The sequence below is a fragment of the Diabrotica undecimpunctata genome, chromosome 6 (assembly GCF_040954645.1).
Source record: "Diabrotica undecimpunctata isolate CICGRU chromosome 6, icDiaUnde3, whole genome shotgun sequence".
Lineage (NCBI taxonomy): Eukaryota > Metazoa > Arthropoda > Insecta > Coleoptera > Chrysomelidae > Diabrotica > Diabrotica undecimpunctata.
This window is the reverse complement of record NC_092808.1, coordinates 24,493,071-24,512,291: the sequence shown is the minus strand read 5'-3', so window position 1 is coordinate 24,512,291 and position 19,221 is coordinate 24,493,071. Positions and strand designations below refer to the sequence as shown.

General features: G+C 36.2%; 2 protein-coding genes across 2 annotated transcripts in view; one reads left to right on the top strand and one right to left on the bottom strand.

Moving 5' to 3' along the window:
• LOC140443302 (aminopeptidase N) overlaps positions 1 to 19,221 on the bottom strand; it is a 106,778-nt gene that overhangs the window by 3,657 nt on the left and 83,900 nt on the right. The window contains exons 11-14 of the mRNA XM_072534486.1: positions 9,223 to 9,424; positions 7,749 to 8,026; positions 6,651 to 6,850; positions 1,495 to 1,809 (exon numbers count right to left, since the gene is read on the bottom strand). Coding sequence (XP_072390587.1) covers positions 1,495 to 1,809; positions 6,651 to 6,850; positions 7,749 to 8,026; positions 9,223 to 9,424 — 995 coding nt within the window. The remainder of the gene's footprint in view (positions 1 to 1,494; positions 1,810 to 6,650; positions 6,851 to 7,748; positions 8,027 to 9,222; positions 9,425 to 19,221) is intronic.
• Positions 1 to 19,221, top strand: part of LOC140443301 (uncharacterized) — a 151,319-nt gene that overhangs the window by 56,767 nt on the left and 75,331 nt on the right. The gene's annotated exons all lie outside the window — the stretch shown is intronic.

The window sequence follows — 19,221 nt, the reverse complement described above, 5'->3', positions numbered from 1 at the left end:
CTTGTGCAAACCTTCGGTGGTATTGTCTCCCCAGTATCTGTCATGGGTATGAGAGGAATGAATATAAGTTTCATCCATGTAAATTATGGGCCGATTTTCTTCCCTATCTTGTTTAATATTTCTGAGAAACTTCCTCCGGAGCACTTGTATATAGGGTTTTTCCATTAGGATTTTGCTGTTATTCTTCGCTTTCTTCCATCAAAATCCCATATCTCTCATCACTTTTCTCAAAGTTTCATGCTACCCTGTATAAATATTGTCTTCATTATTTTTTTTTTGTTATATTTCGCAATGTAGGAACTCGTTTTTCCGTGACATAATAATTTATTATTATACGCCGAAGTAAACCTTTGTCAAAATCGCCCAAGTTGGATTTTGGGGCAGATCTCATTCTTTTGTTAGGCGTCGAAAATGATGTAGAAGCACCTTCTTCTATATTTTTCATTTCACGAGAGATCCGTTTTATAGTGGCTATACTTACTCCCGTTGCTAAGAAAGCACGCTCTTGAACTTTTTTAAAATCTTTAACATTCGGATTTTGCATCGCTTCTCTCTGCATAAAAATAATTACATTTGCTATTACCTCCCTCGTTTGTCCAGACAAGACTTTGCCTTCTAATTTTGAATGAAAATCCATGTTTATAATTTAAAATACTTAACAATAATTATTTAAAAAGTCAAATCTATTGTAATACGATATTTCTTCAACACACAGTAACTTTAAACATAAGTAAAATAAAAAAAACTTTGTCGCAGACTATACAAGTACCTTGCACTTCGAAGGGTCAAGAAATAATAAGGACAAATTGTGTTGTGGTCGAATGCGCATCGTGGGTGGAGCCTAATTTCAAATCGGCCAAGTATCACGTTAAATTTGACAAGCAATAAATGTCATCAGCCGGACAAGGTTTCATGGTACTTCTGATGGTTTGATAGTATTTCTTCAACTGATTTTTTAACGATTTCGTCCGAATACAAATTAGACAATAATGGGAAAAGTATGTAACCTTGTCTTAAACCTTTTTGATCTTTATTTCTTTAGTAAGCTCGTTTCGCACTCTGTGATATTGACAGTTTTATTATTGATGATTCCCTTTATAATATGTGTATCTTATTATAAAGGGAAAGGAGGTCGCAAACTAGTCTTTGTCAAATCTCCTAGTTCCTATCCTCTCTACAGTAGTTGTGGAAGAGAAATTGTCATAAGGGCTCTTTAAAAGCGGATCAATATATGTATAAATAGTCAAGCGGCTGTGGTTGCTTTATGGAGCTCTAAGAAGTTTCTAAGGTAGTATGAGAATCTCATACTACCAGTAGACAGACTACCAGAATTTAAAAATGTCACACCGGTATGATTGTCACATCATCATTGAAAAATACGCCAATAAAAGAGCATCATCAACGTTTAATATATACATCAAGGAATATCTTCTTGGAACTCTCTTCTTATCGAACCTAACACCAATGAAAGTAAACTGAAATATGTATTCTTACCTTATTTTAATTAAGTCCCATTTTTTCTTTAAGAAGTTAAATAGAGTAGTATAACCATTAGCTCCTCCAGTCAGCATACTAAATATTAAATAAATGTCATTATCTGTAAAGTTTCCATTTTGTTCTAGAACTGTAATTGTCAGCAGCTTTTCAATTTTTTGTGCATCATTTGGACAGCCAGCCAAAGTCTTTAACAGATACGTTCGTTCGCTTGGTATTCTGGTTGTTGGGAATTTAATGACTCGATCAAGACCGAATTCCCATTCTTTCATTGTACCCCATTTGAAGACTGGGCAAATGTATTGATTTGCTACACTGTAAAAAATAATATTTTTTTGTTTTATACGAACAAAACTAAATATTGAATCACAGGTTAATATTGTTCTATATATAATTTTATAAATATATAAAATTATCTATTTCTATCGATTTCTATCAACCTATCGAGCAGGCTGGATTCAGAAAACATTTTAGTACCATAGACCACTTGCACACCGTAAGAACACTGATAGAAAAATGCACCGAGTATAATGTTCGAATTCATATGGCGTTCGTCAATTTCCATGAATCATTTGGTTCCATCGAATTATGGACAGTGCTTGAATCTTTAGAAAATGCACGTATAGATTCAAGATACACTAACATAATTAAAAACATATATGAAAATGCCACCATACAGATAAAGCTGGACGAAAGCACAAAAACTAATCCCATAAGACTACAACGGGGAGTAAGACAAGGAGACACCATCTCTCCCAAACTATTTACCCTTACTCTAGAAGACATTTTTAAGAAACTAAAATGGAATAACAAGGGTATCAACGTCGACGGATCATACTTAAACCACTTGAGATTCGCAGATGACATAGTTTTAAGAGCCGAGACCAGACAAATATAACAATACAAAATCATACCATAGAAAATGTTGAACATTATGTATATCTAGGTCATGTCATCAAACTAGGAAAACCAAATCAAGATGCTGAAATTAAAAGAAGAAAACACAATTGGCATGGGGCGCTTTCGGCAAACTAGCATATATCTTGAAAAACACCTCCATTCCTGTAAACTTAAAGGAAAAAGATGTATAATACATGCATACTACCAGTTTGTACCTACGGCTTGGAGACAGTAGCCCTTACCAAAAAATCTGCTAAAAAATTAGAAACAACGCAAAGAGCAATGGAACGAATCATGCTTGGAATATCACTGAGAGACAAGATTAGAAACACCAGGATAAGACGTAGAACGAAGATTAGGGATATTGTGAAAGAAATTACAAAAATGAAATGAAATGCCTGTGCTGGGCAGGTCACGTAGCCCGATATAATGACAACAGATGGACACGGAGAATTCTAGAATGGAGACCAAGGACGACAACAAAAAGCATGGGAAGACCTCAAAAAGATGGGTAGATGACATAAGAGCAGTGTCAGGCAAACAGTGGATTAGATTGGCGCAAGATAGAGAAAGATGGAAGCAATTGGGAGAGACCTAAATTCAGGAGTGGATGGAAAATGGTTGACAAAGAGAACTAATTTGCTTAAGCTTTTGTGGAGTGAAGCAATGATATGTTCAACTTATGAATTGAACAGGAATCTTACAACAGCTGTTGGTGGTAAAACGTGTTCTTAATATGGCTATAACGCATTATTTTTCATAAAAAATAACATCTGTAGATGTAATTCTACAGATTTTATAGATGTTAATCTATATCCTGAATTAGAATAACCTACCATTATTGTTGTTGTTGTTCTATTATCAAATTTATTCGGCTTAAGAAGTATTACACTCCATGCTTTAGAACCAAAACCTCAAGATTATTACCTTCTTAAGTGGACAGAAGCAAAATTATAAATGCAATTGTAGATGGCCAAATAATTCTGCACTAGCGGACATATACGTCAAGAGTACCAATTTCTATGTCAGCGCGTATATATCCGATATAAACATTGAAAATAGTAAATAAATGGACAATGCGTAATATATAGTATAACTGACGATGTTAAAATGATAATAGTAAAAATCAAACAATTTAGATCCAAAATGAAGGAAGTTCTGAAGGCACTAACGGTGGAAGCAAGATAAATGAAAGCTTAGATGAAAACAAAAAAATAATTAGAACTAAAATAGAAAGGAATGAAGGGGACCTCATATATACTAGAAGAGGAAGGGAAGTAAAATTACTAGAACTTTTAAGTGAATATGAATTGTATTCAGCTTATTGCTTATTATCATTGAATGGTGAACCAGACACGTTTGACGAAATGAGGAAAAATAAAGTGTGGAATAACGCAATTAATAGAGAACTGAAGTGATTAGAAAACCTAAACACATGGACACCATTTAATTTACATAGTAACAAAAATCTTGAAATCGTAGGCTTCCACGGCCAGAGTCAGAATTATAGTTTATTCGTCTTCCGGGTTTGGACCGTGTCATTTGTGAGTGACCCAAAAGTGGGTTCATCTCGACGTTTCGCTACAATTGTATGTAGCTTCTTCAGGAGAACAAAAAAGAAAAAGAAAACAAAAGACAGGAAGATGGGTAGTTAGCAACGGTAACTCAGTTACTCAACGCAACCAGAGGCGAATACTAACTACCAAGATGGGCATTTGGTCACAGAAACTTAACTACTTAACGCAGCCAGAGGTGAAAACCAAATGCCAGGACAGGGATTCACGTCCAACAGCTCAAAACACTAACGCGTCGAGAGGCGGGGAGTGAATCCGACGATTACTCCGCTACCGCTCTATTTATAGTCGCGGTGACCGGACGGCGGCTCTAGACTGAGATTCCAGATGGGAGACAAGTAGTATCCTTCCTCTCGATTGATATTATGTGAATTTTTTCGGATCTCTAGAGATTTTATGACATTTTATGGCAATGACAGGGGAAAATGTCAGCAATTCCCCTGTCATTGCTGACATTTTCATGGAAGCCTTTGAGTCTTTAGCCCTAGAATCTTACCCCTTAAAACCAAAAGTCTGGTTCCGCTACGTTGATGATACATTTATCATTTGGCCCCATGGTCAACATACCCTTTCTCCCTTCCTAGATCATCTTAACTCACAACATCCGAGTATAAAATTCACAATGGAAGTAGAAAATAATCGGTCCCTTCCCTTTCTCGATGTGTTAGTCACCTCCAAGCCCAATGGCCGATTGGGTCACTCTGTTTATAGAAAAAAGACTCACACGAATCGTTACCTACATGCTTCATCACACCACCATCCTGCCCAAAAGAATTCTGTGATCAACTCTCTCATCCATCGGGCCATTTCGATTTCTGAACCTGACAACCTTAGAGAAGAACTTGGCCATCTGCAAAAAACCCTTGTCGCCAACGGTTACTCCAAGTCCACAATTCAAAATATTACACACCGACATCTACATCCCCCTTTACACCCTAGGACGACAAATTCAGAATCTTCGGGTAATACTCCTGTGGCTTTTCTTCCGTATATTCGAAGTGTCACTGATAGGATTGGCAAAATTCTTCGCAAAGAAGGTATCAGGACTACTTTTCGACCACCCAAGAAAATCTCACAATATCTACCCTCTCCTAAGGACCCATTACCGCCCCTATCTTCCTGTGGTGTCTATTCTATTCCTTGTTCATGTGGACAAGTGTATATTGGCGAAACTGGTCGTTCCGTCAAAACTCGGATTCAAGAGCATCAAAGATGCATTCGATCAGGTCTTTTCTCCCATTCTGCAGTTGCATAACACTGCCAAGAAACCGGTCATTCCATCTTGTTCGAAAAAACCCATATTATTTCTAAGAGCCCCTTCTTTTATTCCAGGAAAATCCGCGAATCTCTAGAGATCCGAAAAAATCCACATAATATCAATCGAGAGGAAGGATACTACTTGTCTCCCATCTGGAATCTCAGTCTAGAGCCGCCGTCCGGTCCCGCTACCACGATGCAGCCACATGATTGGCCAGCGCGCGCTTCTTGACGTTCGCGCCACGGAGTGTGCCGATACGTCCCGACACGACAGGTCACCGCGACTATAAATAGAGCGCTAGCGGAGTAATCGTCGGATTCACTCCCCGCCTCTCGACGCGTTAGTGTTCTGAGCTGTTGGACGTGAATCCCTGTCCTGGCATTTGGTTTTCACCTCTGGCTGCGTTAAGTAGTTGAGTTACTGTGACCAAATGGCCATCTTGGTAGTTAGTGTTCGCCTCTGGTTGCGTTGAGTAACTGAGTTACCGTTGCTAACTACCCATCTTCCTGTCTTTTGTTTTCTTTTTTGTTCTCCTGAAGAAGCTACATACAATTGTAGCGAAACGTCGAGATGAACCCACTTTTGGGTCACTCACAAATGACACGGTCCAAACCCGGAAGACGAATAAACTATAAAACAAAAATCTTAAAGATACAAAATGGGTTTTTAAAATTAAGGATGATGGAAGCCATAAGCAAGGTTGGTTGCAAAGGGGTTTCAAGTACAGAAGGAGAATCTACTAAAATCAATCTATGCACCTGTGACAAGAATGAGCGCAATAAAAAAATGGACCAAGAATGATTGAAATATCAAACTTATGACAGATATGGAACCCAGAAGGAATGTTATGTTTAAATTTCGCACAGCTTGTGCGAAGTGACTGGAGTATTGTGAAATCGCCGAATGCCCTATCGACTCAGTCAAAAGTATACAAAACCGTTGTCCACCAGTTTCCCTCTATGGAACAGAATGTTAGCCAGAAATAGCAAAACAAGAACAGGCTATGCATGCCATGGAAATAAGAATGCTACGATAGGTATTGAACATATCCCACTTTGATCACGACAAAAATAAATATATCAGGAAAAGAGTGGAAGTTGCGCCAATTATGGACAAAATGCGGGAAAATCGACTAAGGTGGTATGGACATGTAATGCGTAGTGACTGGAACGGATCGACAGGGCCAATCAAAGCAGTGGACCCTGCAATTGTGCGGGACTACCGTTAGAAAGATGTTGAATTCCAGCCACTATCTTGATAAATTTTGACTTTCCTGGCCTACAAATATAATAAAAATTTTCTAATGTTAACTTACAGGTTAGGTCGATAAATGTATTTTTTTTATATATTTGAGGTTACTTTTTACCTTAAGTGATTATTTATATCTAGCACGATTCAACATTATATCACATAAACCAACTTACGGATTTCCTTCATCAGGGTCCGTGGATTCCATCCATTTTTTAAACGCTGCCTGCGCTTCTTCGATAAGGGGTTTATAACCGGCTTGACACAAAAATATTTTAGAGGAACTTCTTAGATGTGCTCTACCGTCACTTTCGCCTTCTTGGGGTTCGCTTCCCAACTCTTCATAAAGAGGTGTTAACAGTAGTCTAACGTAGGTCTGTAAAACATGAATGGCTATGTCATTTAAAAGTAATAGGATTGAAAATTATAAGAGTTTATTAATAATATACACTATCAATCATTCTACCTTTCCTTGTCCACTTCTGGACAAGTGATCATATTATGTCCTTATAAATTTCTATCTGTTTAGAGTTTATGCCTCTTGCATCCAGTTTTTTAGCAACGTTTAGATCGTCAGTCCATCATGTTGGTGGACGATCTCTACTTCAATAGCTATCATCTCTTGGTCTCCATTCCAGTATCCGCTTTATCCATCCTTTATCGGTTATTCGAGCTACGTGACCTGCCCAGTTTCATTTCAGTGTTGTTATTCTCTCTATAGCATCAGTCACTCCTGATGTTTGTCGTAGCTGGCGGTTTAAGCGCCCTTTAAGCTCCACGAATCGTGTGCAGTGTTCTCCTTGTCATAATCAAAGTTTTCGCTTTGTAAGACAATACCGGCAACACACATTGATTAAAGGTTTTTCTTTTAAGGCATTTTGGGAAGTTTGTTAATTTGACAGCGTGGTTCAACTTTTCGAAGGCTGCGAAAGTCAGTCTTATACGACAGAAAAGCCCAACGGTTTGATTATCTTTTTCTATGCGAATTTTGTGACCTAGGTATTTATGGGCTATTATCTGGTCCATTGATCTTGTTCCCAGGCATCTATATTCACTGACAATAAGATTTAATCGTTAATAGTGAGAATGATTACAGATAATTAAATTAAAGAAATTAAATGGAAGTAGAAACTAAACACCGAAGAGATGAAGAATAATAACCTTAATTTTAAAATTAACAATTTTTACCTAATACTAAATGTTATCTATTTAACTGAGAAAGAGAAAAGATTTAATGAAGAGGATTTGATTTTGACTGACTGGCTAATGCTTACCTGGAACTTTGTATGTACTGCTGAGCTGTCGATATGTCTTCCAATGTGATCAATCAATGTAAAAACAGGATCCCAAGCCAAATATTCCCTTTCATGTTTTAGGAATAGAGTCATGTTTAACGCAGTGCCAAAACTGAGATCTCCAGCGTAAGCTAAATTCCAAGCGTCGTGTAAAAGTTTTGCTCTAGTATACACAGGAATTGTTTGTCGTTTCTCAGAACAAAGATATTGGGCCAACATGTTCCAGTTTTTCACATCGTAGTTTACTGGGAAAGGACCTAAAAATTCATAATTTGTTATAACTGTTATAATTTTTAACAGATTCAAGCCATGCTCAAAAAAAGTTTCATTTTTTGAATTATACAAAGAAAAATAATTGCACAGTCTGACAACGTTAGGAGTTAATATATAATTATTGATTAACAAAGGGCTTATGACATTATTGAGTACGTCAATGATATATAAGATATTCAGAGAATCAGTTCTAGCAGACTGCTAGTTAATTATTCTACTTAGAATGACAATTCAAAACGTAAAGATGAAAGTAAGATACTGTAAAAGAACACATGAAGATTTAGAATTGGAAAGTCTCAACTCTCAATAGATCTATTGAGTCTGCTCTTGCAATGATTAATTAGCTCTAGGTCAACACCATCTTCATACAGGTTACAAAATTGATTTTGAAAACTCCAGAACCATAGCTCTCATCCGCTTCTATAAACCAAGAATTATCCCAGAAGCCATAGAAATTGAAAAAATGTCAAATTGTCTCAATAAAAGAAATGACGGCATACGGTTACCTTAGACTTGGAGAACTCATATAAAGAAAATATCGTCCACTCCACCCGTCAATCAAAATCCTACTGTCAGAAATGTTTGCGCCAACCCTCGGGCCAATCCCTGGTCAATCCCCACCAAAACCTTCATGAGAACCTCCTCCCAAACCACGTCACCATCGACCGTATAAATGAACTGTCCTCTGTTCCCAGTACCAGTAATGCATTGGTTAGTGATCAGTGTAGTAGTGTTTGGGGGCTCGAGAAACTGAGATCTCGAAAGCCCTGAAGAAGACATCGAAGAGGATGTCGAAAGTTGGCGGTTCAACCCGGAAGACTGTTAAGTCTAATATAAATTCATGTAATAGTATTAACCTTAGTTCTAGGTTTAATATATATATATATATATATATATATATATATATATATATATATATATATATATATATATATCTAGCGGAGATAACCAGTACTAATGAGGAAAAAGAAGATAGGATAAAATAGATAATAAGGGCGGCTATGGGCGGATGGAAGCTGAGCCTTTTGGCTTAGTGGAATGTAGGATTCTTTGGATTTTTTTTTTTTGAAAAGAGGTGGGACGCTTCCTACACGTGTGCATCTATTTACATGAGGGTGGTGAATGTCCAAAGATGCCATTAATTTGAATGGAACAGAAATTATAACCTTATAATACGTACCTATTTCCTCTGGATTTATAATGATAAACGAATCTTTGTCGGGCATGTCATTTAAAATAAGATCCCGCTCTCGGCGCATCCAAGTAAACGGAGTTGAATTGGCAAAATTTAAATGATCTTCTCTAATGAGGACTACTGGAATCCACCATAAAAATTTTTCTTGATCTGGCACATCATGGGGACGTTCTCTTAAGTATACTCTCTAGAATTAAAAAAAAATGTGTTACAAAATTTAAAAGGGAGTTAAAAAAAGTAGTGATAAGCCCCATCTAATTATTAAGGTGGAATTAAATGTACAATCGAACACTCGTTCTGGCTTTTGTAGATTTCCATAGTCTTTGGTAGACCAAATCCTGGAAGCACTACAACTATGCCGCTTTGACTACCGATATACAAGGTTAATTTACAATACATACAATAACGTAACTATGTCGGTGAAACTACATAAAAACACGGATCATACCCCAATCGGCAGAAGAGTCCGATGGGGTGATACCTTATCGCCTATAGCCAAATGACTTCTGACTGAAAAGGGTTAAATAAACTTCGTTTTGAAATATGGATGTATTGAACGCATAATCTGGGTGGTATAATTTTGCTCATGTCTTGGGGTCTTGGTCACAGAAGAATATCATGGCTTCGTAACTTACGTAACTGATTTAATCAGTCTTCGTTACCCTTCTTCAGAGATGTGTATCAGTCAATCAATCAATAATGTACTATTAGAATTATAAAGTTATTCTATTTGTTTATTAGACAAAATACACCACTTTTTTTAATGGCTTATTTAAAGATATTTTTTGTATAAGCAATTTAATTTTTTCACTTTTATTTGTAGTTTTAATATTCAAGAACCCATTGGGTAAATAACAGCAGAAGTATGCTGTAGGCAGCAGTGAGTGTTTAAACTTTTAATGTCTGGGATAAATATTTAACAATAGTTAACAATAACTCGTTAACTAACAAACCCATCTGTTTGGCATTCTGCACGCTTATATAGACACATAATAACTTTATTATCAAGGTGTTACATGTTACTTATGAACATTATTGAAAAAGATATTAACATTTATTAAATTATGCCAAAAAATAGTTTCTTGCCATTATATCCGCAAATTATTGATGGATTTGTACTTGTAAAATTTTACTGTATATGCGGCACACATACAGTGTGTAAAAGCCAAATGGAATAAATTCATTATTTAGGTTACTGTACATATTTATAAAAAATCCCGAAACACGTCAAATTTAAATTATAACTTGACATTCTTTAACGTGAAAATGCAACCCCTACCTTCAACCCCCTTAGAATGACAGGTACAACCCCCAATTTTTAAAATAGGAAGTATAGGCTTGTGATAAATCGTTTGAAAGGTCTTTTCATTCTCCATTCAAAAATGTTGACGCTTTCAAGTTTATTAAGATTAATTAAGACAAAATAAATTAAAATCATGTGGTTACCGAAATTCGCTACAATACAATCAAAAACTAAAATGTAATGCAAAACGTAATAAAATGTAGAACACGAAAAAGAACTATGAATGTTAATGAATAACATTATTTAACATAACAGGCGTGATCGACCTAATCGCAAGCGTTATTCGTTCTTTTAAGTCATTTAAATCAGAAGGTTTAGCTTTGTACACATGGCTCTTCACATATCCCCATAAAAAGAAATCTAATAATGTAAGATCAGGTGATCGCGCTGGCCATTCAATCGATCCTCGCCTCCCTATCCACCGATTGGGAAATATTGTATCGAGGTACTGCCGGACATTAAGTTGGTAATGTGGTGGTGCTTCATCCTGCTGAAACCATATCGTATTCGCTGGAACTTGAGGGTTTTCTGGATCAGGATATAAATCTACCAACGTTGGAATGACATCATTTTGAAGTAGTGCCAAATAATTGTTGCCATTCAAGTTGCCCTCAATGAAAAAGGGACCAATGATATTGTTTCCTACAATCCCTACCTAAACATTTTTGGAGGGTATTGAGTGTGTTCTTCCCTCATCCAGTGAGGATTTTCCATGGCCCAGTAGCGGCAATTTTGCCGATTAGCATGACCGTTAAGTGAAAAAGTACACTCATCAGAAAACATAACGTCTTCTAATTGGATAATATTGTTATCCAACATGTCCATCATTTGCTCACAAAAAAAAGTTCTCCTATCAAAATCGTCTTCCATGAGCTCCTGAGTAGGTATCATCTTATAGGGATGCAGTTTATTTTCTTTTAATATGTTTACTATCGATGTATGGCTAGCATTGAATGTAGTGGATGCCTGTCTACTCGATGTATGTGGATTTTCCTGAAACTCAAGCAACACATCTAATTTGAGTTCATCACTCAGTGCATTGGCAGCTGCTGTTTTTATCTGCCTGACATGACCAAACTCGCGAAACTGCTTCTCTATTTTACTTATTGTTCCTTGGGATATAGGCGGTAAATTAGGAAATTTCTCATGAAATAGGCGAGTTACTTCCTGTTGTGTTCGGGTGTTATCTCCGTAATCAATCATTTGTAAAACTGTTATTTTATGCATTTCCTTTAATCTAACCATTTTTCAGAATTGAATTGAACGAACTTTTAACTTAAATTAAAATACTGACAACTTAAATAAAACAATTTACTAATGCGTGTTAAAATAACGTTGCCACGGAAATTCTTTACAGTTTTTTAATGGTTACCATCTAAAAACCACATTGCTATGGTTTTTGTTCACTTTCTCATTATCAAGACCTAAACGGGAAATAAAAAAAGACGGGAAAAGACCTTTCAAACGATATATCACAAGCCTATACTTCCTATTTTAAAAATTGGGGGTTGTACCTGTCATTCTAAGGGAGTTGAAAGTAGGGGTTGCATTTTTACGTTAAAGAATGTCAAGTTATAATTTAAATTTGACGTGTTTCGGGATTTTTTATAAATATGTACAGTAACCTAAATAATGAATTTATTCCATTTGGCTTTTACAGACTGTATGTCTATACTGCTGGTACAATTCTAATTAATCGCTTTCAAAATCCGCCTTTTTTCAGCGACGATGTATTGAAATAGAATGCTGGTGGTAGTTCTGAAGAATAATTAAGCGGTGGTGAAGTTATACTGACCAAATGGTATGGTAATAAAGTTGTTGTGATGGCTTGAAATGTTGTAATTATTGGAATAAAGATTTGTGCAAAAGGTGGAGCAGAATTAATAACAAATATATAAAAATTTTAAGTCCTGATGTAATTCGGCTTTACAAGTTACACATGGAATGAGTCGATAAATTAGACATTCTGATTACTATAGAACATTCATTCGCTTAAAGAAGTGCACCCTCAGAATGTTTACACACGCTATATACTTGGACTTTGTAAACGCCTGGTTATAGTACAAAAATAGAGCTATTCAATTGGGTTATTTAAAAAAAGCAATCATGGGCTTACTGCACTTTCGTACTAATATTACTGAAGCTTTAATTTTGGCTGAAAAATTGAAAAAATTGAGGCTATTACTGAAGTGCGTCTGGATGAAATGGACCATTTACCGGATCATGATGGAAAAGACTTCGCTTCTCGATGTATATTTCCGGGTTGTAAAGGATTGTCGCGAATAAAATGTTACACATGTTTAAATAAAAACAACAATTGTTACTCATGGCGTAGACAAATGTCTATATAATGGTTTTATACCGTTGACCTAGAATGTATAATATTGTCGACAAATATTTTAGTTCAAATATTTCGAAGAGGACACTGTGTAAAATTCTAGTTGGAGCCAAAAATTTTTAAAAAATGATACTATATACATTCACAAGCAGAAAATTGTAATCTAACATATTTATAATTTCTGACTGAAAGGTTTAGGCTTAACTGTACTTATAATTCGGTCAATTTAGACGTAAAAATAATGGTCAACTAACAAAAATTCCCGGAGAGCCAAATATTGGTGGAGAACTGGGGTTTGCCATTACAAATAAAGTTTTAAAAATACCCATCGATTGTATGTGTGCTACAAAAGTTATTCGAGGTCAAGAGTCAAAATTTGAGGTTTTTTGGAGTTTTCTCGAAAACGGTAAGTTTTATCAAAAAAACCTTAAAATAAAACTTGTAGACCTTGAAATTCTCTACAAAAATTGTTATTATGATTTTTTTCCCAAGAGTTATCCTTCTTGAGATATCGCGATTCTAAGAGTCACATTATACATGATATGCACATATTTATAAGCCACGTATTATACACATCAGGCACTTAAGACAAGTATAAATACCTATTTGTGTCCTTTTTATATATATTATACTATTCTGAAAACATCTGGCTATTCTATTGTGCGTACATCTCGTTTCTTTTAGTGCTAAAGATCCAGTTCAAATGAATATACGTATACTTATACAAGTGTCTACTATTTAGGTTATTTGTCCTATTTTATAGCTCTAAAAAATGTCTCAGTTTTGCTTTATTTGCAATAAACTTTTAAGTGAAAATAAAATAGTTGTGGTTGATTGTGGAATGCAAAATTTAATCAAGGCTAGTGTCGCGAGAAAAAACAATGGAAAGGAAGACTTGAAGAGGCTTATGTTCAGATGTGGACGTGAATGGCTAGACGAAGAAGAAGAAGAAGAAGTGTCGCGAGAGGTGATGAGTTTACTGAGTATTTAAGAACTTAAAAATCCGTTACAATACACGTGCATTGCAAAAAATCATACACCCGGAAAACTTCAATCGCAGCACTGAAAAGACAACGTGAGGAGGAACAGGCTCGTACTTCAAAAGTAAGTCCACCTCGTACTAGAACGTGAGTAAGTAAATCACATTTTTGTTTTAAAAATTACTGTTTATTTTGTGGCTATGAAGAGGGTTATTGTGATCTCTAGCGTAAACCAATTGCCAAGGTCAGTCTTGCTCAAATTTCCAGGTGAGTACAATAGATGAAGATTCCTGTGATTTTAATGAAGAGACCACATTTTAACAATTTATAAACATCTAGCAAGAATAAGAAGAAGATGAAATCGAAGACGACTTTCAAGAGTATGAATCTGATTAAAATATCTAAAGAATTTAAAACAATAGTTAACCCAATAATCAATAGCAATATCAGGTAATCAATATCAATAATAAGGTAATATCTAGAACAGGTATTGTTCCCTTAAATTATCCTAAAATTGTCATGGCACTTAGTGGAGTAGGCCTACAGGGGAAACCACGGTAAAAAACGCACTGAGTACCTACACTACCTTACAGGTGGCGTGACATGTGTGCATATCATGTCTAATTTGGCTCTTAGAATCGCGATATCTCAGGAATGGACTCTCTTCGGAAAAAAATCATACCGACCATTTTTGTAGAGAATTTTAAGGTCTACAACTTTGGTTTAAGGTTTTTTTTTTGATAAAATTTACCGTTTTCGAGAAAAATCCGAAAAACCTTAAATTTTGACCTTTGACCTAGAATAACTTTTGTGGCACAAATACACTCGCGATCATAAAATCCGGGTCACCTTGAAAATCACCGATATTTCATTTTTAACGAGCTTTATCGTAAATAATAATAACACAAATACAAATTAATGCATGTTTCTGAGAATTGTTGCGATTTCCTTTGTAACAAAGAATTCCAATAGTGCCGATTTCGCGGTAAAATGCACATATCCCAAAACGAACGCTACTTATAACTCCGCTTGTTTTAAATGTCTCGTTTGTACTTCGACTTTCTGTTCAAGTGCAACGGACAAACGTTTATTATTGCCACCGTTAGTGTTTATTAGTGCCATTATTAGTGTTTATTTTTTGACAAAAATGCCTTTGACTGTTGTTGAAACGGCACAAATTGTTGCACTTGTGGAAGACGGTCACACTCAACGGCAAATCGCAAGAACTGTTGGCGTAAGCCTTTTTACGGTTCAACGAGTGCTTCAACGCTTTCAGGAGGCAAGTTTGCTAACCAGGCGACCTGGCTCTGGACGAAGAAGAACGACCAAGGCACTAGATGACCGTTTCCTTGCGTTTCAGGCTTTACGAAACCGGACCTCAACTGCGGTTATGCATCAAAATCGTCTAGAGGAAGTACGAAATCAATTTTAGTGTTGCAACAGTCAGAAGAATACTTCGTTCCTCTTGACTATCTTCTTGGGTAATGGCTAGAGGACCGCCACTTCGCCGGGTGCCTCGAGTTGCACGACTAGCTTTTGCTCGACAATATGCGCATTGGGGAATTAACGATTGTAGCAAAGTGTTATTCTCAGATGAATCCCGTTTCTGCCTAACTGGATCCGATGGACGTGTAAGAGTTTGGAGGAGAACCGGTGAACGATTTTCACAATCTTGCATTGCTCCAAGAATGCCATTTGGTGGAGGCTCGGTCATGGCTTGGGGAGGTATATCTTCCGACTTCCACACAGAATTACCCTTCATCGAAAATGGGTCCCTAACTGCACGAGGGTACATTACGGAGATTCCGGAAGAACATGTTATGCCCAACATGGCAGGGCTTGGAGAAAACGCCGTTTTTATGCAGGACAACGTGCGACCGCACGTTGCCAGGATCAGTATGTAATACTTGGACGAAGTTGGAATTACGAGGGTAGCCTGGCCAGCTAGGTCTCCGGACCTGAATCCCATCCAACATCTCTGGGACGATTTAAAACAACGTATTCAAACCCATACACCTCCTCCACAGGAGCTTAAGGATCTGTTAGTCAGAGAGTGGAATAACATACCACAACATGTAATCCGGAGAAAAATTGAGAGTATGCCCCGTCGTCTGCAAGAGGTTATTAAAGCAAAGGGAGGCAATACACGATATTGGTCATTGAAATTTCACTGATTTTTTACCACGTTCTGTATTTTCTATTTTTTTTTCGTATTTCTGTTTTATCAACAATTTGATTTGTTTTCTGTTTTTTTTTTCAATAAAAACAATAAAAGACCCTGATGACCTGGATTTTATGATCGCGAGTGTACCATCGACGGGGTTTTTTAAAACTTTATTTTAATAGTAAACTCCAGCTCTCTTACGCCAGGTAAGATTATCTTACCTGTGACTCACCTGTACTGATAAGAATTGACGGCGTAGTTTCTAAAGTTGTCAATACATACTGTAGTATTGTTTTATTTATGATTCGTATTGGGTCAAAAGACCCATTAAAAATCTGCCATCGGCTTGCAGTTTATAACGATTATTACCGCAAGGTGACAAATAACATATTAAAATAGTTGTACTATTTATTACTTTTTGATAACACTCAGTTCTTTTATGACCGAATAGTATGTAATATTGTATGTAAAAAACTTGTCGGCATAACTTCAGAAGATAAAAGCGACTTTACACAGAAAAATTCTTGTATAGATAACTTGTTTATATTAAACATTTCATGACATATTCAAAATAAAACCGCAATGAATATAAACTTATATGTGTGTTAGTAAAAATCAAACTGTCATAAGTCCTTCGTAAATGAATGTGAGATAATACACCTTTTATGTTTTCAATAAGACCTGATAATTTGCAAATGCTTTCTCTATTTGTACTATCAGTGGCGTCGCGTGGACTAATACAGACGTGATTACCATCAAATCAAACCTATGCCATACTCAGGGCCGCCGAGAGGGATGAGTGGGTTCCGGTAAGAAGTGAAGATCGGACTCCCGGCAAAAAGTGAAGAACAAAAAAATTGTCTAATTGTTATAGAAATAAAATTATCAATAATAAATAATAATTAACATTTGAAATATAAAATTTATTAAATTTTGATTAGACTTATAGTTGTCAAAATATCTATAAATATAGGTGCTTTTAGAGATTTCTGATTACCAAAATGTCTAATATTTTCGAAAAATCGCTTGATTTTACCAAATCATGCTCAATGTACAAAGTCGCTAGGCCAGTTAACTGATCCAGCTTCATTGTAGATCTCAGCATTTTTTATGCGAGGCAGACAACTAAATGATCTTTCCGCTTTTACGACTGTCACCGACAATGCACAAAATATTCTTGATGCAATAACGATGTTAGGAAATAGTGATTCCAATTTCTATCTATCTATCTATACAAGGATTTTTACAGCTGTCGCTGCCTTCTTTCTTTCAGCCAACGTCTCCAGTTCTTTCTGTTCTGCCATTCTCCATCTCTAAGGTCTCGTCTTTCCATGGCCTCGTCCACTTCATCCCTCCATGATCTTCGGGGTCTACCTCTTTTCCTCCTTCCTATTGGGCTCCAATCCGAAATCCTTGCTATACACCTTGTATGATCTGTTCTTCTCACATGTCCATACCAAATTAAACGTTTTTCTTCGATGTAGCTGAGTATGTCTTGTTCTACTGCCATTCTTCGTTTTATCTCCTCATTTCTGATGCGATCCATTTTTGTCACTCTGCAGCTTCTTCTCATGAACTCCATTTCAGTTGCTGTGATTTTGGACCTGTTTCGTTTATTTATTACCCGATTCTCTGCTCCATAGGTCATTATACTGCGTACCAAGGTGTTATAAACTCTCTTCTTTTTATTTCTGGTAATCTGTCTATCCTACAGTACCCCGTTCATTTGTTTAATACATGTTCTTGTCTGTGCTAATCTGCTGGTTATCTCTTGCTCGGTGGTTCCATTTTTTGAGAGTATGAATCCTAAATATTTGAATTTGTCAGTGCCGTTAATTTCCCTATTATCGTCCATTTCCAAGTTTCTCACTGGTTCTTGCTCTGTTGTTAAATACTTGGTCTTTTCTAGATTTATTTCCAGTCCATTTTTTGTGTATTCCTTTTCTAATTTTCGGAGCATATAGCACAGATCTTCATCTTGAGCCGTTACCACTTGGTCATCTGCAAAGCTTAATGTGTACAAGAAGTTGTCCCGGATTGGTATTCCCATCCCTTCACATTTCCTTTTCCATGGTTTTAATATTTGTTAGAGGAATATCTTGAACAGTGTCGGAGATGTAGAGCATCCCAGCAATAAACCTTTTGTGGTCTTAAATTCGTTGGAGTAATTTATTGCCGGTTTTAACTCTTACCTTGTTGTTGGTGTAAAGGTGTTTTACGGCTTCTATTAACCTCTGAGTTATTCCGATTTCCTTCATCGTGTTCCATAGTTGTTTTCTGGGGACCGTGTCATATGTCTTTTTTAAATCTATCAATGCCATGTGTACTGGTCTATTTTTTGCCATTTTTTTTTTCAATTAATTGTTGGAGTGTATAAATGTGGTCTATGCAAGATATTCCTGCCGTGAACCCCGCCTGATCTTCTCCGATTTTGTTTGAGATAGATTTTTCCAGTTTTTCTTTCAGTATTTTTCCATATAACCTGCACATACATGCTATCACACTGATGCTTCTGTAGTTCCCGCATTTCTTCTTATCTCCCTTTTTATGTATCGAGGTTATATATGCTTTGGACCATTCTTATGGTATTTCGTTCAGGTTTATAGCGTTACTGAACATTTCGTGTATAATTCTGTGTAGTTTGTCCGTTCCGTACTTAATTAGTTCATTAAAGATTCCTCCTGGCCCCCCTGATTTTTTGTTTTTTAAAGTCTTTATGGCATTCTTTACTTCGATTAATGTTATCTCAATCTGTTCTTCATTCTGATTTTGTTGTTGTTCCTGTTCTGTGTCTGTCACTATGAAATCTGGGTGATTTTCTATGAGTAGTTCTTTATAGTAGTCTTCCCACTCTTTTTCCGATATGTATTGTATTTGGATCTTTTCGTTGTTATTCTTCCTTAAAGATTTCAGTATTTTACAGGATTCCGAATTCCTTGTTCCTCCTATGTATTGTTCAATTTGTGCACATGTTTCTTCCCATTCTTCATTCTTTTCTTTTGCCCTTCTTCGTTTTACTTCTCTGTTTTTCTCTTTGTACTTCTGTGTGTCTTCTGAGGATTGGGTGCTCATACTTTTCATATATAGAATTTTCTTCTCCTCAATACATTTTTTGGTTTCTTTGTTTATTTTTACTTTGTGTTAGGTATTTCTTTTCTCAAGTTTCCCCAAAGCTTCTAATGCCGCCTTTTTTATGCTG